We start from the raw sequence: 21,793 nt of genomic DNA, 5'->3' as shown, positions 1-21,793 counted from the left end.
TGTTAGCAGTGCAACGCAGGGCAACCTAGGTGTTCTGGAACGGAGACAGGAAGAGGAACCGAGACGTGGCTGATCCAACTTCAACGCTTTCCCTTTTTTAATGAATGCGCTGGGCGCGAGCAGTGCAATATATACCAAACCTACCAAACCTAACAAAGAAAACGAAACATTGCGCTTTCGCCCACTGGTGGCGGTACATTACACGCAGAAATACCAACACGCCCCCTAATGTACTGACACCATAATCTATACACATGTCTTGATGCCAAGGTTATTACGGTGTTCTGCAGTTTTCGTTCCTGACAGGGCCTTTGTGAAGATGTCGGCAGGATTTCTGGAAGACTCAATGTGCTGCAGGTCCAATTTTTCCTCTTCGATCTTCTCTCGAAGAAAGTAGTACTTGATGTCAATGTGCTTGCTCCGTTCTGATGTTATCTGGTTTTTGCTAAGAGAGATTGCTGCCTGGTTGTCAGCAAACAACACTTGTGGTTTCCGTGTGAACTCTTGGGCCCCGATTTCTTCTGCGAAGTGCTGAAGCCATAGCACCTCCCTTGCTGCATGACACATTGCCATGTATTCTGCTTCGACTGTTGACAGCGCGATAGTTCGCTGCTTTTTACTGCTCCATGAGATAACAGAACCTGCCAAAGTGACCGCGTATCCGCTGAACGACTTTCGGTCCGTCTTGTCTCCAGCCCAGTCCGCGTCGCAAAAGGCCTGTACGCAGTTTCCGCTTCGGCGGTAAACGAGCCCATGATTGATTGTTTGCTTCACGTAGCGAAGGATATGTTTTATTCCATTCCAGTGCTCCTCGCTCGGGTTGTCGCTAAATTGGCTCATGTAGGCAGTTGCGAACGCTAGATCCGGCCTTGTTCCGCCCGAGAGGTACAGTAGTGCTCCAACCGCTTGTCTGTACTTTCGTCCAAGCTCTCCACTTGAGCTACCGCTCTCCGCCCTTTGGTACTTGCTTCCGGGATCCAGGGGTGAGGATGTCCCTTTTACGTTCGACATACCGAAAGCCTCCAGGATCTCTTCAGCGTAAACTGCCTGGTCGAGAGATAGATCCCCGTTCGCATTTCGCTTCAAGCGTATTGAGAGAATGTGACTAGCCTCTCCCAAGTCCTTTATCTCAAATTTTTCGCCAAGCCGTCGCTTGAACTTTGCAATTTCTTCATCGTCTTTAGATATGATGAGCAAGTCGTCCACGTAGACCCCTATAATCAACTGCTTGTGTGGAGAGACGTAGACACAAGGGTCTGACTTGGCTCTCTTCATGCCATCGGACTTCAAGAATTTGTCCAAGGTGTAATTCCATTCTCTCCCGGATTGTCGTAACCCATAGAGACTTTTCCGTAGAAGGCAGACTTCGTCTTGGTCCTGTGGCTCAAAGGACTGAGGCTGCTCCATGTATATTGTCTCCCTTAATGTCCCGTTTAGGTAGGCTGCTGTGACGTCCACCTGGTGAATCTTCCACCCTCTTTCTACGGCTAAGGCCAGCAGTGTCCTCACGCTCTTCAGCTTTACAACGGGCGAAAAGGTTTCACTGAAATCCACTCCCTCCACTTGCGAATAGCCACATGCCACTAGGCGTGCCTTATAGCGCTCCAGCTCGCCGTTTGCGTTGTACTTTTTGCGGAACACCCACTTGCATTTTGTGACTTGTCTGTTCTTTGGTCGAGGCACAATTTCCCACGTTCCGAAGGTTTTTAGATTGTCTAACTCGCAGTTAATAGCAGATTTCCACTCTTCTCTATCAGGTGCTGCTAGCGCTTCATCAAAGGTCTTCGGATCTTTGCTATCGGCTTGTTTGGCAACGCACGTCACGTGACTGGCCCCTGCTTGCAGTCTCTTGTTTGCTAGCCTTTCTGAGCGCCTCAGCGTGGAGACTTCCACTTGGATGTCCACCGGGGGAGTCTCTGCGTGGACTTCTGCCCTTGCACTTCCTCCAGGGTCTCTCTGATCGCTGGTGTCGAAGTGTTCGGCTGTTCTCCCAGTTTCTTTATAACCTTCTTCTGCGTCAAAGGTAACTGCGATGTGACCGTCGTCGGACACTTCAATGTCGGTGTCTTTGGAGTGGGCGTGCTTGCACGGAAAGAACTCCTCATTAAAGACAACATCGCGACTCACGAAGAAGGATCCGTCTTTCAGACTCAGTAGCTTATAGCCTTTTACTCCTTGTGGATACCCGACGAAGACACACTCTTCTGCTTTCGGGTCCAGCTTTCCTCTGTGCTTCCTCCGGCTCCGCGCACTCCATGCACGGCACCCGAACACCCGTAGATGATTTAGTACCACATCGCTCCCTGACCAGAAAGCTTCTGGGGACTGTCCTCCAATTGCCTTCGATGAGCACTTGTTCCTGATGTGACATGCAGTAACTAATGCATCCGCCCAGAGCTCTTTGGTCACTCCAGACTCAATGAGTAGACATCTGGTCGTATCCAGCAGTGTTTGATTCATTCGTTCCGCAACTCCATTCTGTTCAGGCGTTCCAGGTATCGATAGTTGCCGTCGAATTCCGTGCCTTATCAAGTACTCGTTGAACTCTCTGCTGGTATACTCGCCTCCATTGTCGCTGCGGAGTGTCTTGATCGTCCTGTTGTGCAGGTTCTCTGCCATGCGTCTGTACTCGTCAAACTTTTGGATGACTTCATCCTTTGTCTTGATCGGATATACTACTGTGTATCTCGAGTAATCGTCGATGAATGTGACAAAGTAACTCGATCCTCCCTGCGACGTCGGAGTGATCCTTCCCGCTACATCAGAGTGTACCAGTTCAAGTGGTGCCTTTGCTCGAGTGGCTTCGGCTTTTGGAAAGCTTCGTCTTCTCATCTTTCCCAAGCAACAGGTTCCGCAGACGTCCCCTGTACGCTCCTCTTCGTTTATTCCACACAGCTGCCGTACCGCTTCTTGATGGAGATGTCCCAGCCGTCTATGCCACAAGGACAGATCCCTCAACCGCGGACCTTTCGATTCCGTTTGAGATTCGCTGATTTGGTACAGCCGTCCTTCACGAGTTGCAGTGAGGATTATCGCACCAGTGTTTTCGGTAACTTCAGCTGAGCCTTCAGCAAAGGTGACACGCAATCCGCGCTCTTCAATTTTTCCTACAGAAAGAAGATTGCAGTTCAAGTCGGGCACGTAAAGTACGTCTTCGAGAGTGAGGTTTGTCCCTCCATGCTCTTCAGCCAGCTGTATTTGGACGCGCCCTTTGCCGATGACGCGCATGGATTCCTTACTTGCTGTCTGGACATTTGAATCGCAGGGCTGAAAGTCTGTCAGCTTGGCCCTATGTGACGTCATATGATCCGTGGCGCCGCTATCGAGGTGCCAGACGTAGGAGTCCTGCGACACGCTATTCATAATGCAGAGTGCCTTGTGCCCAACTATCCTCTTCTCAGAGCTCATTCGTCTTCTCTGTGGCCCACTCTTCTCTTCTCTGGGGAACTGGTCACAGTCTTTGGCAATATGCCCTATCTTGCCACAGGCAAAACAGCGTACTCTCCTCTTTTCCTCAGGCCTTGAAAATAGATTTTGGTTCCCTTGTCTGTCATCCCGTCTCCCATAAGCTTGGGTGATGAGAGCTGCGGTCTGTCCGTCTTCTTCCACAGCGTGCCCATCCTGACGACGGGACTTTCTTTTCTCTTCGACGAGAAGCCTTGTCTTCACAGTCTTCGTAGTTAAAGCTTCCTCGTCCTGTTCGAGGTTTAGGATGAGTGGCTCGTACGTATCTGGGAGACCCATGAGCATTACCAATGCTACCTCCGTGTCCGTGAAACCATGACCAGCAGAAGTCAGCTTCCTGTGCAGTTCCATGAGTCTGCCCAAGTAGTCCCTCATTTCTTCTTCTCGCTTCATCTTCACGTTGAAGAAATCCCGCATTAATTGAAGGATGTGTAGGAGCCCAAACTTGGAGTGCATTTCATGCAGCGTATCCCAAGCCTCCTTAGCTCTTGAACTGGTGCCAATGTCGTCTAGATAATTATCTTCAACGACGAGAAATAGGAATGTGAGGGCTTTGCTATCATTCTTCTTCTCTTGGTCGGTCATTTCTTCGGCGTATCCGGGATCGATGGCTTCCCAGCATCCCTTCTGGACCAAGGCAGCCCGAACCCGTATTGACCATGAATGGTAGTTGTCCGAGGACAGCTTGGTAAGCTTAAACTCATCCGTCGCGGACATCTTCCTCGAGAACTCACTGCTTAACGTCGTCTTCTTGACTCGTCTTTCGCAGCAGCCGTGCCCCGTCCAAGCCTCTTGCTCCTCAACGGATTCCGGCGTACGTCAGCGGAAACCAAAAGCGATGTCAAGGATACCGAGCTCAGATCCCGTGATGCCGTCCGCAGTCACAACTGGCGTCTTAGATGCCGGTCCAGAAAAAGATTCCCGATGCGCTGTCCTGGGCCCATAACCTGTTAGCAGTGCAACGCAGGGCAACCTAGGTGTTCTGGAACGGAGACAGGAAGAGGAACCAAGACGTGGCTGATCCAACTTCAACGCTTTCCCTTTTTTAATGAATGCGCTGGGCGCGAGCAGTGCAATATATACCAAACCTACCAAACCTAACAAAGAAAACGAAACATTGCGCTTTCGCCCACTGGTGGCGGTACATTACACGCAGAAATACCAACATTATTATCATTCTTTATTGTTCTCCTTTATTCTTATTATTTCTTGCTTATCCATCCATGGCATTCCATCTATGGTTCTTCCATGGCATCCATGACAGGACATACCGTCAATACACCTCTACCCGAGGAACGTGACGTTGGTAGACAGACTGAAACCGAAACAAATCGGAAGGGGAGGGCAGGGTTCCACGAATGGGCACTTGCTCGCTGCCTCCTGTTGAAAGAAAAGTAGGACCGAAGGTCGCGTTCCTTTCAGGGACCATCGTAATCCCCTCGAGATCGTGGCTTTCGGGCGCGACCTTGTTCGCCCCTAGCTTCGAGCGTAGTTCAAGTCTACCAAATTGGTGGCGCTGTCGAACACTATGACGTCATTTGTTTACGAACAGGGAGAGGTCTATTTGGAAACTTGCGTTATAGGTGCTCTTACCGGTATCGTCTGTGGCCTCCTGTGACGAAGGTGGCGACGTGGCCAAGGAAAGAGGATGGAGGCTACAGACGGTCTTCCGCTCGCGGATGCCCCGCCGACCAATAGAAGCTGCCGATGCAGGAAGGGCTGTCGTCGAGAACGAACGGCCCTTGGGTTGCACCGGGGCTGCTGCAGAACCACCACGGCCGCAGCTACTTTGCCGCATACAAAGAAACGAACAACATTTTTAGTTTGCATCCTACCGAAAAGACCGCAGCTTGAAAGCACTCTGAGCTCGGTGCTCAAGACACCGTCATGCATGTCCGGGATGTACTCGAACTCCACCATTACTGTCAATCCTATTATATCGGGTGTCATACTAAGCTTCCGATAGCCATTATCCTATTACAGGTACGGCTTCAGAAGGTAAGTAGCTCTGTTGCCGAACAGAAAAAAAAAAAAAAAAAAGAAGAAGAGAAAAACAGAAAAGCTGTTTCTGCACGGCACTACTCACCTGTTTGGAAGCTGGTATTTTAAAGCTCAAAACACCTCAAATTTTACATACCGTTTTGTAAAACATTTGGTATCATGATGTCCTAACAAAACACATTAGTTCCTGTAACTTGTCGTACACGGACGTCTCGAGGTCCCGACCAACATTACATTGTGAATTGACAGGTTTTACGACTGACAATCCTTGCGAAATACCGCGAAGCCCGTGCTAGGGGTACACGACCGTTACATCTGTACGCACTGTCTTCAAAGTGTTTCGGTTTCTGTCTGCCGAAGAAGCTACAGTGGGACAGAGCAGGTCAAGAAGCGCTGAGTCACTTACACTACATGGTGATTTTTGGAGAGATGGGGAAGTTCCTCGACAAAAGGAACTCGTTATTAGTTAAGTTACTGTGCACAAAATGTAACTAAGTTACTAGCGAAGTTACAGGCAATGAAAGTGAACTTGAAGTTCCTAAGGTACTTTGGAAAAGTAACGAGTTACTTTCAAGTTCCTTGTTACCTAATATACACGTTTTAGTTGTTGACCTTTCTATATTTGATTCAGATCTTGATCTTACAATGGGCGGCGCAAGACGTTTTATAGTAGTTTTGATATACGAAAGTTATACCAATATCTTATATGATGAAAGAAGCGTGCTTTTATGGAGGCATTTGACGATTTTTATCTCGTGATAAGGTTCTACAACGGCGCACAAAGCAGGCATTGAAAGTTTCGGTTCCAGTTGTCCTTTCGTAGAGCCGCACGAAGTTTTAATCTCGCTACACAGAGCGCTCTGTCATTATAAACGCTGCTCGTCGCTATGATGAACATCACCAAAGTCTCCAAATGTACAGCCAAAACAGAATAGAACTTTACCCGAGAAACGTCATCATAACGTTGGTAGACAGACTGAAACCGAAACAAATCGGAAAGGGAGGGCCGGGTACCACGATTGCGCACTCGTTCGCTGCCTCCTATTGAAAAAAAAAAAAAAAAAGAAAAAGAAAAAATAGGACCGAACGTCGCGCCCCTTTCATTCGTAATCCCCTCAAGACCGTGGCTTTCGGGCGTGACCTTGTTCGCCTCTAGCTGCGAGCGTGTAGTTCAAGTCTACCAAATTGGTGGCGCTGTCGAACACTATGACGTCATTTGTCGTCTCATTAGATGTTTGTAGAATCGAACGAAAGGAACCTGGAACTTACTCAGCTAGAAAAGAACGAGTTCCTCAAGAAGTTACTGGAGTTCAAAGGCAACGAGTTGAGTTAAAAGATTCCGAAAAGAGTAGCGTAGTTACAGTACCTATACTTGTAACGAGTTACCCCCAACACTGGATTTGAGAACAACCTGGAGAACAAGAGTAGAAAGCTGGAGCATAGTACCTGGCATTGGCCTGTGCGTGGTTAGGCAGGGCAGAAGGCGAGAGCACCGCGTGAGTGGGAGCCGTTCCTCCACCTCCTCCTTCGGCCATGTGCCTGAAACTAGTGCTCCTCTTCCGGCTGGGCTCTGGTTCCAGGGTGGGCATGCCGGTTGCCGAGGTTGTCGTGGTCCACGTGCTCGTTGACATGCGCCGGAGGAGGCTCGGAGGAAGATTGCGGCGCAGCCTCTACAACGGACAGATACGAACATCCGCGTTTGTACCATAACCAACATCTAATTTAGGGACTAGAAAGATATCTCCACACCGACCACGAAGACCACGAAGATATCTCTACAAGTGATCTTTACAAGACATCTATATACCTAAATCGGAAACACCAGACGTCCGGGTTAATCTATGCAAATAGTCATCTGCAAACTTTGCCATAGCAAAAGACAGTGCTCAGTCAGCAGTGTCTTCACTATGAATCATGAGCACAGTTCGTTACGTATGAATTGTTACGTTGGAAAGATTTCTCACGGAGCTTCCATTACAAAATGGCCTTGTAGTATCCCATAGGTTTACTTTTTGGGCGGGGGTGGGCTGACAGAAGCTTTCCATGGAAATACGAACCAGCAAATGATGCCAAGGCTGTTTAATTAATGTCCCTTTAGTGGAGAAACGTAGGATCGAGTTTCGAGGTGAACAGTTCTCTCTCTCTCTTTTTTTGCGAGAGGGGGACGTAACTTTACGCCATTGTTATAAAGGACTATTCAACTAGGAGGTAAGGTTTTATGGGAGCTATGCTATGGTCTACGGTTTTATGTATTCCAGGAACGAATATGGCACGTTAAAATGTCAGGAAATAGGAACTCGATGGTAATTAGGTGGTGAAATGGGTGTAACGAACCCACAGCAACGCAATATATAGGTAACCGCAGAGCTACAATTTAGCAGTACGCGATCAGAGAACACGTCTGAACCAAACGCCGCTTTTGGTGGAAGGTTACACCTATACCATATTCCTATATGATTGCGGTGCCGAGGAGACAAGGTGGCGGCTTTCCGCACATAGTGCTCTTCAAGAAATAAAGAAGTAAACTGGGGAGCAATTACAGCTTCTAGTCCCGTAGGTTGCAATTAATTATTTCCCCATTTTAGTCCCCTGACTCCCTAGCACTGCAAGTATTCCCTAAACTTCGCATAAACGTGCACGCATTTAGTCCCGAAAGAGATGAATGGTTGTGGCAATGCATTTAGATCTCACAAGGACTAAAATCGCTTCTCTCCCCCCCCCCCCCCTTAGAGGGTGGAAGGTGACACGGTTCGATTGTCCGCAGCAGCCCTTCCGTCTGTCCTCCGGACGTACCTGGAGACCTATACAATTATATCGGTAGAGTTGCCCTTCTGAAGAAGGCCAAATACGTCCTAATGCTGCAGGGTAGAGCGTCACACGGTCAATAGGCTGGCAGCCGCTTAGAGAAAGTAAAGAGGTTCGCGTGACTATAGCGTTGTTGTCCAATAGGATGTTAGGGGTAAGGGTAACGTGAGGTTGGTGAAGTGTCTATGGCGGAGCTCCCCAATGATTACAACAATCTAAATTGAAAAAAAGAAAAAAAGAAGAGGTCCAAACAATATTTAAATGGAACTAGTTAGACGTAGAAATAGAGAAATTTCTGCCTCTGCTTCTTAGATGCACGTCTTCTTACGTGCGAGAGTAGGTACAGAGGTCCGTTTAATTTCAGCCATATATCAGAATAGAGAGAAAAATCGGAAGGGTAGGTCAAGACCATATACTAGTTCTATAAGCCATCGCATTTAAATGTCATTCGGCTGCTTATTTTCTGGATGCTCACAAACTACAAGAGGCTGTCACAACAGGCGAAAGGGTAGAATCTAAAAGGAGTCGTACGGGTGTCAAATCGACACCCTTTTGTTTGTACATGACATGTTGCGATGCACACCCAGTTTATTCCAATCTACCTTTCCTAGGTATCGTTGGAATTAATAGCATTTTAACTAAACGTACAGAGGCATATCGTGCATATGAGAAGAAACCCAAAAGGGGAAATAGCTATACGCAGCTGGACGAAAAGTGTGGCAGGTTCTGTGAGTGGTTTTATAGCCTACCTTATTCACTGAACACCAAGCACAGAAAAGCTTCCAGCTACCTACGACCTGGCGACCTACGAAAACCTACGACCTACGACAGGCAACTCAAAGACAGCGTATCGCAATCATCTCCGAATTCGTAGCTATACATATCAATCCTATAGGTGTTCCTTCGGTAGAGCCCTTTGGGTTCTTCTAGAACAATGCGTTTTGCATACCTTGGGCAGAGCCGACGGTCTTTCTCCGGTATATGGAATCTCCTCCGTGTCCGAGCCGGAGTTGAAGTCGGCCAGGGAGACGGAGGCGCCTCCGGGCCGAGGTCCGCGCGGTGGGCCGTGACTGGGCGGTGACAGGAGGGTGGCCAGCGCCCGGAGGCCGCTCACCACGTGTGGCGGAAGGTTGGGATCAGCCAACATGTCTGTCACCAGCCCGTGGGCCTCCGCCAGCAGAGCCACGTCCACCGTCGAACTCGAGCCCTACGAAACAGAAAAAGAAAAGAAAAGTCAAATAGACGCAGCATTTATTTGCACGCATTGAATCACTATGTTATGTCGAAGTATGATAGTATAACTGCAGTGACACATACATTTAACGGCTGACATGTCTTAACTCAAACACTTGCAGGACACACGTCGGCACAGTTCCCTTACAAGTTAGCCCCGGACGCACATTTCCCCAGAGTCGTGACGTTGCCCACTTCTGTGAGGCCGACACCGGCGAGCTCTTTCACCAACACCACGAGTACCGGTTGAGCACATCCGGCACTCCAGGACATTCCATTACCGCCGATCACGACTCATGTATGGGAGCACCGTCGCCTCTACATTTAGTGACTCGGACAACGAACACCACAGTCTAGTAGACAACTCAGAACTTCACGATCGATCCCTAATAGACCTCTTTCACAATGGTCTATGCGCATGCGTATGACCTTGAGGCGCCGGAGAGGATTATCTCCGTCTTCACTAGATGGCGCACTATGGAGTCGACAGAAGTGGGGACCAGTAGAGAGACCGCACGAATGGCGCGACCTTGTCGGCCCCACCCCGGACCGGCTTTGGTCCTTTGTCCTAACCACATGGATTTGTTTTGACGCGCGCCGAGCATGGTTCGTTGGAGAGCCAGTAGGATACGACGCGTATGTGAAAAAGGTCCATTTTACACCAACTTCAAGATCATCACCTTAGGGAAGATGGTGTTTCCCTACACGAGTCTTGATCGGGATAATAGAATGTCCCGGAAGGCAGGATGTGCTGGGGAGCCTCTTAACCCCTGGCCCCACCCTAGGACCGTGCCGATAGAACTGAAGCAGAGGTTTTGCTTTATTGCGTACTAGCACCGCGATACAACCGTGGCCATAAGCGGTGTACAGACTTCACCAGATGGAGAAATGACAGTTGAGACGATTAGGAGACAGGGCGGTTAACATGCGTCCCCGAGCCAACTTGAGGAGGCGCTCTGCAGACATCCATCTGTAAAGTCTACTTGAAAACGGGGGAGAATCGTAAGACAGCTACTCGGTAGGACATGATCACATCCAGCCACCTCGCAGTCGTTATCCTGATCCTTGAGTCACCAGCAAGGAGGAACTGCAGCATCCGTCACCCGACGCTTCGGCTGGACAGTACTTTATTAAAGCGCAAAGTTGGTCAATACTTATCTTGAGTGAAACCTACAATGCCCCTCCATTATTGCGACGTGTCCCAGATCGCCGCTCCCTAAGCGCGAGACAAACTTTGAACGTGACGTAGGCAACTTTTGATATAACCGTTTCATATAGTATAGCTCCAGACATTTCAGAAGCCACCTTCTCACCGATCAATATGCTCTATGCAGTCCCATTCCACTCGCGGGTAAGTGACAGGACCAACTGCGCACCGGCCACCACTCCTTTCATCCTATATAGTACAACTGGAATCGGAGGACGGTGTTTCCCACCCAGTGAGCAATTACTTCGTCTGATCCTGCCTGGGTGCTATACATAATTGAGCGTATACTGCGTACACGTTCCATGTCGCAACTCCCCTTGGAACTCTTTATTAGCAACCCCCCTCCCCCCCTTCCCGCCGTACATACGATACGCAGTGGGAGTCGCCAATTACCTGCCAGATGAAAAATTGCGTTCGGAGACACGTTGCGTCTACCGCAAATGTCTCGCGACGCAAGTGCGATCCCGCATGCTCAGAAACGAAATGAAACGAGCAGCAAGATATGCGAAGTTGTTAGTCATAAATTCTTCTATTAGTCTGCGTTGATTGTAACGTATCTATCTAGCCTCAGGGAAAGGAGAGAGAGAGAAATACATGATGACGATGACATGACGACGACGACGACGACGATGATGATGATGATGAGACATGGAAGGTGAAATATGTGATTTGAGCACTCCACGTTTTTGTGAGGTTGTGTTATTTTGTGGTCTCGATTGGTATGTCTAATATCTGTGTGTGTGTGCGTAGATCAGTGTTCTTGTGCAAAAGTGGCACGCGATAAACTGCAGAGCTGATGCACGGCTACCTACACTCTTAAAAATGAACTTCACCGCATAGCACGCTCCTGGCCAACCATCATCTCGAATGATATCGTTATCTGCCCTGATTTGTTGAAAACGGGAGGCGTACGCCTTTTTGTGACACTTATGTTGTTCATAATTGCGAGCTGGTGATGACGGACATCCATAATCAAAACTGAGGGACAGAACAGACTGAGGGACACAAGAACGACACCACACAAAGCCTCATACCTCACTTTAAGAATTGTGTCGCGTCGTTTGCGTATCCCCCAGTCGCATGTTTTTGAATATACATTATCAAATATCTTTCTGAAGCAACATGCATACAACATGTTTGGAGAGCTGTCGTCAATGTCACTTCAACAAATCGTGTCGTATGCCTATACGAAAAGCGCGCCTGCATCACTTTGCTCACTTTTCTTAAATTTGACAATGGTATGCTATCACGAAAAGACAGAGCAATGCAGTTCCTGTTTCAGAACGTGCAACACAATGTGGACTTCAAACGAACGTTGCGATTGGCCTACGCGTGAGGCGAATCAGGGGCGTTACGGGATGACGACAAGTTGAAGATCTTGGCCCTGTTCTCCTTCCCTCTCGTTCCTTCTTTTTCGACTCTATAACAGTGTTTTGGTCAATCAAACTTTATCAATGAGCGCGCAATCAGCGCCGTCTTGAACTACGAGACAGTATTTCATTTCAAGCTATATTTTAAAACCACAGTGAAGCATAACCATCACATAACTCGAAGGAACGCACATCCTCGTATATAGACAACGTTCGCACGTGCCTTTCTGATTCCAAAGGCGCTTCTCCCACACGCTCTAATCCCGCCTTCAGCGTAGCGTCGCCACACATCTTCGAAGCAGAACCTATAGTACAAGAGTGGCTCTCAGCATAAATTTCGTACCAACGCGCACAAAAGGGGGAACATAAAAGAGGAAAGGATCGTGTACCTGGCTCGTGAAGCAGGGTTTGCGACGTCCTCGCGGAAGGACACGGGAAAATCGGCTGTCAGCACGACACAGAAGAGACCTTGTAAATCTCCATTGGAGCGCATTCGAGGAAGCGTTCAAGCAATCGACTGGATGACAGCAGATCAAGCACCGATGGCACATAAACTTTCGCCTCAATGGCTCTGGATTGTGTGTGCTATTTTGTAACTACATATTGTGAGCCGACAGAAAAGTAGCTTTTGCCCATACTTTGGAAGCGTTTTCGCAGCGTGTTAGTAAGTGCACCGTATTGATAACGTCACCGTGAAGTTATGGTACATATACCCGAACCAATGGCAGCGTGTAGGGGCTCAGAATCTTATCCGTTGATTGGGTATACGGTAGATGGGGGTACTTTTGGAAGTTTTAGTAGATTGGAAGGTGTTCACGATAACGGTTCAGAAATTATGATAAGCCAATCGTCCTGTCTCTTTGAAGTGGGTGACGTCACGCTGCTAAGCTTCGATTTGAGAACTTTCTTTATCGTATCGTTTTCATAGAGTTCCTCCGATGTACAAAAAGTTGGTATTATTTGCGTGACGATACACCGCTGACAACGTTACGATAGCTTTTGATATACCCACTCTCTATTTACTAAAGGGCTTTGCGGAGTGCTGTACACAGTTAAAACAGAACTTCACCACATAGCACGCTTCTAGCCAACCATCATTCCGAATGATATCATTCTGTGTCCTGATTTGTTCAAAACAGGGGGGAGGCGCCTATCTGGGACAAGCATAATGTGTCTCAGATATACGCCTCCTCCCATTTTCAACAAATCAATGCACAGAATGATATCACTCGGAATGATGGTTGGCCAGGAGTGTGCTATGTGGTGCAGTTCTGTTTTAACAGACCGCAGTGACTGCCGTTAACTTTCGGCCGTCATCATTCCTTCATCCGCTATCACCATCTCATCTCATCCTGGCTACAGTCGTGACGCAGCCCACACATACGTTGGCCAACAACGGCACCGGCAACAGTGTAGATTGTTGCGTCTCCGATACCATACCCGGTACGGCGTAGGTCTCATGGTGCACGCGCGACCCTATCGGATCACAGGTAGCGTATCGCCGGTACGGATCTCCTCGATTAATAGCGTACCGCGTTTGAATAGTATATCATCGGTGTCATGCAAGTTATGGTGCGAGAAGAGGAAGAAGAAGACTATGAACCAAGATGGCGATGTGGACTCCCGTAGCATTTTTATGCTGCTCAAGGTGATTTCGAGTAACCCTTTCGTGGATGCAACGAAATGGATTGCAATAACAGAGCTCCTCAACGGCGTAACATCGAAAGACTTCACGGTTCAGGGTACGGGATTTGTCATGCAGGACCACTATACGACGTCAATTAACCGTACCATCTAACGTAAACAGCGCCAGTCTCGCGTATCGTGATATCGTTTCGATTGATCGTATCGTGTACCGTACCGGGACGTTGCAAACTGGTTTACTAAAAACTCACCAGTGTCGGTGCTACTGTAGTAGCGCTTCGAGGTAACGATGCAGCGGTATTTAGCGCTCCCCATCGAACTGGTAATGAAAGGAAGGTGGCGAAGGCCGCTTTTACGGTTACCGCAAATTTCGAATGGATTCAAGAAGAAACAAGAAAGGCTGATTCTATGGCGTGAAGGAGGTACACTCTAAACACAGAACTTCACCGCATAACACGCTGTGCGCCAGCCGTTGCCGCGAATGATATGGTTATCGCTTCTGATTCGAAGAGAGAGGGGGGCGTACGCCTTTTTGTGGCAATTTTCATATATCCAAATTGCCATAAAAAGGCGTACACCCACCCCTCTCTTCGAATCAGAAGCGATAACCATACCATTCGCGGCAATGGCTGGCGCACAGCGTGCTATGCGGTGAAGCTCTGTTTTTAGAGTGTACGGCGATGGATTAGGACAGAAGAAAGTTGGTAGTATACGGTCAATACATCACCATTAAACCATGATTCAGTGTCTGTACTGTCCTCAGCACGTTTGTCTTTCTCAAGTATAGTCTTAAAAATGAACTTCACCGCATAGCACGCTCCTAGCCAACCATTATCTCGAATGATATCGTTATCTGCCCTGATTTATTGAAAACACGGGGCGTACGCCTTTTCTGCGACAATTATGAACAGCATAAGTGTCACAGAAATGGCGTACGCCCCCCATTGTCAACAAATCAGGACAGATAACGATATCATTCGAGATAATGGTTGGCTAGGAGCGTGCTATGCGGTGAAGTTCATTTTTAAGAGTGTATGGTTTGCTTCACCCGGACACTATCCTCTGGAAAGCACTTTCAGCACGGACCAGTCAAAGCAATGAATGTGCCGGAACGCACGACTCGTTCCGTAATAGAAAAACGTGTCACGTAGCGACAAGCGCAGCCCCGCCAAGCGGCGAAAGCTAACAAGAACTCTCGTGGTGGTTGAACCATGGGCTACGCGCGCCGCCCAGTCACGCACGGACACCTTCCCATTTGGCATGGCTATCGATGGCAACTGTATCGACGAGAACGACTTGGGTCTGTGTAGGGTTCGCTATCTCATGGTCAGCCAACCGTGACGCTAAAGGAGTGGGCGAATGCGGTGGACAACAAGGAAGGTCGTTATAGGTGTCAGGAGGTGAGTGTGGCCAGGAATAGGAAAGGACGATATACATTTTTATTGCGCACGGGGATGCTATTACTTTCTTTGGCAGCCTGTGTCCCCCTGAGGAAAGGAAAGTCCACGGAGCGCGTTTTGGGGGATCAGGTATGGTAAGGGGGGATGTACACTCTTAAAAATGAACTTCACCACATAGCACGCTCCTAGCCAACCACCATCCCGAATGACAACGTTCTCGTCCCTGATTTGTTGAAAACGGGAGGAGCCTATTTTGTGCCCATTATGCACGGCACAAAATAGGCTCCTCCCCCCGTTTTCAACAAATCAGGGACGAGAACGTTGTCATTCGGGATGGTGGTTGGCTAGGAGCGTGCTATATGGTGAAGTTCATTTTTAAGAGTGTAGGTCACAAACGAGTCAATGTACACTCTTAAAAATGAAGTTCACCGCATAGCACGCTCCTAGCCAACCACTATCTCGAATGATATCGTTATGTGCCCTGATTTGTTGAAAACGTGAGGCGTACGCCTTTTTTTGTGACACTTATGCGGTTCATAATTGTCACAAAAAGGCGTACGCCTCCCGTTTTCAACGAACCAGAGCAGATAACGATATCATTTGAGATTATGGTTGGCTAGGAGTGTGCTATGCGGTGAAGTTCATTTTTAAGAGTGTAGTGTCTTTTGTAGGAAGTAAGGCCTGTTCAACTACATCTTGCTGATGTTCGTTCAACTTACGTACACCTCTCAGAAGTAAATACCCCGAACAAAAAGATGTAACGGAGGAAACTATAAATACTGAATATCTCGTTGCAATGCCTTTGACGTGCGTTGAGTGCTTTACACTGAAGCAACTGTGTGTGGCCGAGCTACAAAAGCTATGGGCATAACGTGAAAGCTTGTGTTGTAGGCCGTTGACGTTAGTAGCAGCTATAGCAGTGATTCGCGTTACTGTCTTTCACAAATTGAACATCGCAAGATGGCTTTGTTTCCATGCAAAATGCGCGGTTACAGAGTTATAGCGGACTCGCGTAAAGGGTGAAAAATCGTATCGTGACATAAAGTTAGCACTGTTTGTCCTTTCCTAGGAAAAAAAAATGCTAGCGTATGTTACGTCAGGTTGGGTCAGGGTAGCCGCATCGCTTAGAAGGCCCCACGCTTGGTGAGTAACACGCCACCGTCACCATATTCATACTTAGACGTGATACATCAAGGTTGGACGACTTTACAGTCTACAGAGGAGTAAAGTACTTAATCTGAGGAAATTGTGGTAGGTTCGTTTACATGCCCGAAGAACACATCAGAGTCTTAGCTCCATGAAGAACGAAACTTAAGGTGTCGTGCTAAGCCTCTTCGAAGATGAATTGAACCATGAAAAGCTCCCCTTCAATAATAATAATAATGATATAAAAAAATACCTTATCCGAGGCACCGATTTCACGCGACAGTTTTCTAGGCGTTCCCGGCTACAAAGGCTGAGAGCGGGCCACCGCCGTGACCGTTGAAGCGTTCATCGTTAGACCTTACGCTCTGCGTCGTCCAGTTAAGGGCATTACTGAGGTATCAGGATAACCTTACCTGATACCTCATGCCGAAAGAATATCGCGTACGAGATCAACGTCTACGTAAGCGCATAAGGCACCAGGCGTGATAATTCGTTGGAAAACCCTTTCGGGAAATTCTAAAAAATTCTAAAAAGACAAGAATTATGTTTAGGTACTCGCAAACCTAGACAAATGTGCTTCCTAAAGGTTTTTTTTTTCATCTGCAGTCACTCGATCAAGCGGTGGATAATTTTTAAAACAGACATATGACATTTGCTATGCAGCTTAAATGCTACAGTCTTAAAAATGAACTTCACCGCATAGCACGCTCCTAGCCAACCATCATCTCGAATAATATCGTTATCTGCCCTGATTTGTCGAAAACGGGAGGCGTACGCCTTTTTTTGTGACAGCATAAGTGTCACAAAAAAGGCGTACGCCTCCCGTTTTCAACACATCAGGGCAAGATCAAGATATCATTCAAGATGATGGTGGGTTAGGAGCGTGCTATGCGGTGAAGTTCATTTCTAAGAGTGTAGATCCGCGCAACAAAGACCGACGACACCATACAGCTCCTATCAGTTCAGACAGAATGCCCCTGTAAAGCGTGCTTCCCTGCGCAAGGACGTCTAGTGCGGGGAAGCTGATCGCGCGTTGGCTTTGGTCCGCTATCGTTTTGTCCAAAGGTGTTTTTGGGAATCAACACGGCGCACCTCATCAACGTGCCTCAGATGAACGCGCGGTTATACTTAACAAACAAGAAAATACACGTGTTTATTTCTGCACTATGAACGTTCACCAGCTAGTCGCCATCCTTTCAATTCTGTCACGTGTTTATGAGTACTCAAACGTCGCCATACCAGCAATGGACAGCTGTTCAAAGCTGTTAATCAGGCGGAAGCACCTTGAAGACGCGCAGCTAATTGTACATGGGTAGGAAAACTGTCGCTGACTAATGAGTTAGGTATCAAGAAATAAAATATAAAAAAATTAGCGTTCTCGCTGCGGATGCAACGAGAAGTAAAGCGATAGCGATCGTTGAACAGCTAAGAAAATGGGGTGATAATGTTAAATTGCGCGTAATGGTCGGCAGATATGGGTCAAACGCATTAGCAGAACTGTAATGCCTTATGATGTAATGCTAGAGAGGAGAACGCGCTGTGGGGTTTGGCGTGAAGGAAGAAGATCCACTGACCCGAATTAGATGATTTATTCGAGCCGATTTTGTTTGTTCCTTCTTCGTTGTGCACACGTGTTTAGCATATGCATAGTACAGGGCTTATGAGTGCCGAAATACGTTATATGATCCGCGCACTTCAGCGCGTTCAGTCCTCTTGCAAGAAGGAACGGGTACGTTGCAGCGTGTCAAGTTAAAAGTCAAACTCAAAGTAGATTGTCGTGCCTTTGCCGGTGGCTGGTACTTCGAGTGAATGATGCATGAATCACATCCCACATCCCCGCAACATCTTTTGCGGTTTATTTCGAGAGCCATTTGGAAAGAACGTTCAGTCACACACTCTTAAAAATGAACTTCACCGCGTAGCACGCTCCTAGCCAACCATAATCTCGAATGATATCGTTATCTGCCCTGATTTGTTGAAAACGGGAGGCGTACGCCTTTTCTGTGACAATTATGAACAGCATAAGTGTCACAGAAAAGGCGTACGGCTCCCGTTTTCAACAAATCAGGGCAGATAACGATATCATTTGAGATGATGGTTGGCTAGGAACGTGCTATGCGGTGAAGTTCATTTTTAAGAGTGCAGGAGATACGCGAAGGTTTAATTCGTATAAGAACATTAGACACGGAAGTGTTTCGCGTGCTTCAGAATTTAATTGTAGCTACTCCCGCGCTGCCAGCCACCACTCCCCGTTTTCCCACCAAACGCCGGGCATTCCTAATAACTTCCCTTACAGGCCTAATGGAAACCCATTAAAGTGGTCAGTTTTACAGCCCGTTCCTTCCGCCGCAACACGCCATTAATCGGTGCCTCCACGAGCCTACGTCGTATCTTCGACCACAGAATCATATGTTGCGCGCACCTATAATAACAGCTGCGCGCAATCATACCCTAGATGTCTGTCGTGGATCTCCCAGCGATCAATGTATCCGTTCTATTTCCCCTCAACTACCAATGAACCGCGCCCTTTTTCCCACGCGCGCAACAGACATAGTGAGCCCCGTGTGTGTGTGTGGCGGACGGGCAGTAAAGTTGAAAATATCGTCTCTCGTAAAGCTGCGATTGCCCGTCCGATAGAGGCCGCCCTGGCGAAGCAAATTCAATCAGTGGCCGGGACAGCTTATTACGTGGACTGTAGCGCCCGTGGCTTCCACGGACGGAGACACATAAGCGTGACGTCAATAGCGGTCTTACCTTTCCCGTATACCTTTGCATGTGTCGTTTGTGGTTCGGCGTGCGCTCGCATGACGGGGAAAGGCGGCTCGCTTTGGAAGGACATATAGAACGCTGAATGCGGTCCACCGATCGATTAGTTTTTCGTTGTTGTTGTTGTTGTTGTTGCTGGTGGTGGTGGTGGTGATGGTTCTGCTGGAAGGCAAGGTCAATCGTGACGTGATGTTTGATCGTCAAGGGTACATTCAGGGAGAGTGGGGGGTGTTTTGCGGATGCGATTTCGCGTTAGCGCCGATCTATGCAGATGAAAAGAGGGACAGAAGGGAGGAGAGGGAGGGAAATACATGATGACGATGATATAGGGATGATTTCCGCTCATTGAGCAGAATGGTACCCCAAGAAGGGAGGAGTGGCGAAAGCCGCTTGGAAAAATCTGCCGGAAAACCGGCCCAAGCAGCACAACATCTTGGGCCAATATTGGACCAATATTGGCAATACTGGCCCAATATTGGGCCGACATGGCCGATATTGGTCCAATATTGGGCAAAGATGTTGCGCTGCTTGGGGAAGTAAAACGTGAGACAACAGCAGTGCTGAAGGCAGGATGCGACCCTTGCCTTCTGCACGGCCTTGCACTGTAAAAAGCTTCCCCGTTGTTTAGAGTGCAAAGGCACAAAAAAAAAAAGAAAAAAAAAAGAAGCACGATATGGCATGGGAAGTGCAGCACATCAAAAAACATTCATCAATCATTCATCATCATCATTCCTCCTAAACGATGTAAAATATTTCCACGCATAAAATCCACTGCTCATTGGTAGGGCCCGGAATTTTAGGCATTTGCCCAAAAATGCCTATAAATGCCTAAATGCGACATTTTCAGGGTTGCGCGCCTTTTTATCGACTCTATTGAATTGTAGCCTTTTTGAACATTTTTAGATGCCATAGCAGCCTTTTTTAGAGGTGCAAGGGCGAGCGCATCTTTTAGTCTGATGCTGAGTGCTGAATTTTGCGTTTTGTTCCTGCATGCTTGCACTTTTTTTTTCTCTCTCTCTCGTTTGGTTTCCTTCAGTACCTTGGTTTGCTAGACGGGGTGCATGTATATTCGAACAAGATATTGGGCCTTTCTTGGCCTTTCAAGATCTATGAGACCGGAAAACTAAGAGTAGTATTCAATATCACGTGGTTCTAGGCAGCCTCAGTATCCGTGTACAAGTCAAAGCATGTACAGTGCCGTAGCCTTTTTTCCTTGATGGAGCATTCTGAAGTACCAACAAAGTCAAAGAGTGCACCAGATTAACGTGCCTATTTTAGTATTTTATTGCCTATTTAGCTGTTTTTGAGGGCCTAATTGCCTGCCTATTTCCATAGTTTTTAGTGCCTAAATTTCCGGGCCCTAGTCATTGGACAGTTCGCGTGACAAATATGTCTTCCGCGAAAAGCAGCCTAAGAGTCACGTAACAGAAGAAAATACACTCTCCACTCCGCAAACAACGCTAGCTAGAGCTCAAACGCAAAGGCTCCTACAAATGTATGGAAGATAGAAATATGGAGAAAACGACGCTCTTTATTTTCGTTATTTTCCAATTATTTTAAGCGCGCTTCTAGCCGGTTCACTTACGACTTCCGTTTCTGTCCGGCAATGGCGACAATATATATGAGGCAAAAAGTCTCGTTGAGTGATTTCCCCGCGGCAGAGATGGTCGGCAGCCATGCGAGAGGACGGCCAATGGGAATAGCTGCCAATTTCCAAGTAGGCGACATGGCAGCGATTGTTGTCTGCACCGGAACGCTTCCCCAGGGGCTTCCAACACAGTGAAACTGCAAACCTTGCAAGTGCCCATCTGACTCGGACGGACCAAACTGTGTTCGAAGGTCATTCCAGTCACCTTGGAAACGGGCCTTATGGATGACAAAAGCTTTTGGGAATTTACTAAGGTTTGTTTGCTGCTGGATTGTGACGTGTCAGATAGCGCAGGTGGATCGGGCGTACTAGTGAAAGGAATGACTTACAATCAACGTGTTCTGAAGGATGATGTGTTCCCGTTAATGATGATGATGATCGTAGTACGAGTACTACACTCTTAGAAATGAACTTCACCACATAGCACGCTCGTAGCCAACCACCATCCCGAATGACAACGTTCTCGCCCCTAATTTGTTGAAAACGGGAGGAGGAGCCTATTTTGTGCCGTGCATAATGGCACAAAATAGGCTCCTCCTCCCGTTTTCAACAAATCTAGGGCGAGAACGTTGTCATTCGGGATGGTGGTTGGCTAGGAGCGTGCTATGTGGTGAAGTTCATTTTTAAGAGTGTACGAGTAGTACCGAGTTGTCTTGAGATAGTATATGATATGGTTACGTATAAATGCGACATACGAAACTTTATACCAAGATGCTTCCACGGCCGGGGTAAATGCCCTCCCTGGTCAATTTTGCATTTTACAATTACAATTAACATTACACATTACATGCGGTTTCCTAGAACACGGTAAATCAGTTCACTACTCCAGTTAGAAACAGTAGACACCTAAGAGAAAATGCATCGACTTTATGGTAGCGCTGCTGTCATAGTTGAAAAGCCGACGACGCGGAAGTGCCGCCATCTAGCGACACGTGGAGAGGTAAATGCAAGCGATATTGGGTTACTGCTTTGAAGGGGTGCACTGGGGCGCCGCTTTTGTTTAAAAAATCCGACAGAGCTAATGGCGTCGGTTATTTGAGACGAGAACTGCGGAAATATGTTAAACACAAAAATAAGAATGCACGCTTACAACACTTAAGCGGGACAA

The 21,793-nt window shown here is 47.7% G+C and overlaps 1 protein-coding gene across 8 annotated transcripts in view; it reads right to left on the bottom strand.

Annotated features, from left to right (window-relative positions):
• Positions 1 to 21,793, bottom strand: part of LOC135401529 (cGMP-inhibited 3',5'-cyclic phosphodiesterase 3A-like) — a 282,793-nt gene that overhangs the window by 25,651 nt on the left and 235,349 nt on the right. For all 8 annotated transcript variants that reach the window (XR_010424838.1, XM_064633985.1, XM_064633984.1 and 5 more), the window contains 3 exons: positions 9,221 to 9,478; positions 6,913 to 7,136; positions 5,059 to 5,249 (listed from right to left, as the gene is read on the bottom strand). Coding sequence is in view for 7 of the 8 variants with exons in the window: in XM_064633985.1 (XP_064490055.1) it covers positions 5,059 to 5,249; positions 6,913 to 7,136; positions 9,221 to 9,478 (673 nt within the window). In the remaining variant the exon portion in view is untranslated. The remainder of the gene's footprint in view (positions 1 to 5,058; positions 5,250 to 6,912; positions 7,137 to 9,220; positions 9,479 to 21,793) is intronic.

This window comes from Ornithodoros turicata, chromosome 7 (genome assembly GCF_037126465.1).
Source record: "Ornithodoros turicata isolate Travis chromosome 7, ASM3712646v1, whole genome shotgun sequence".
In the NCBI taxonomy this organism is placed as follows: Eukaryota; Metazoa; Arthropoda; class Arachnida; order Ixodida; family Argasidae; genus Ornithodoros; species Ornithodoros turicata.
The sequence above is the reverse complement of the archived record's forward strand: the minus strand, read 5'-3'. Positions and strand labels throughout refer to the sequence as shown.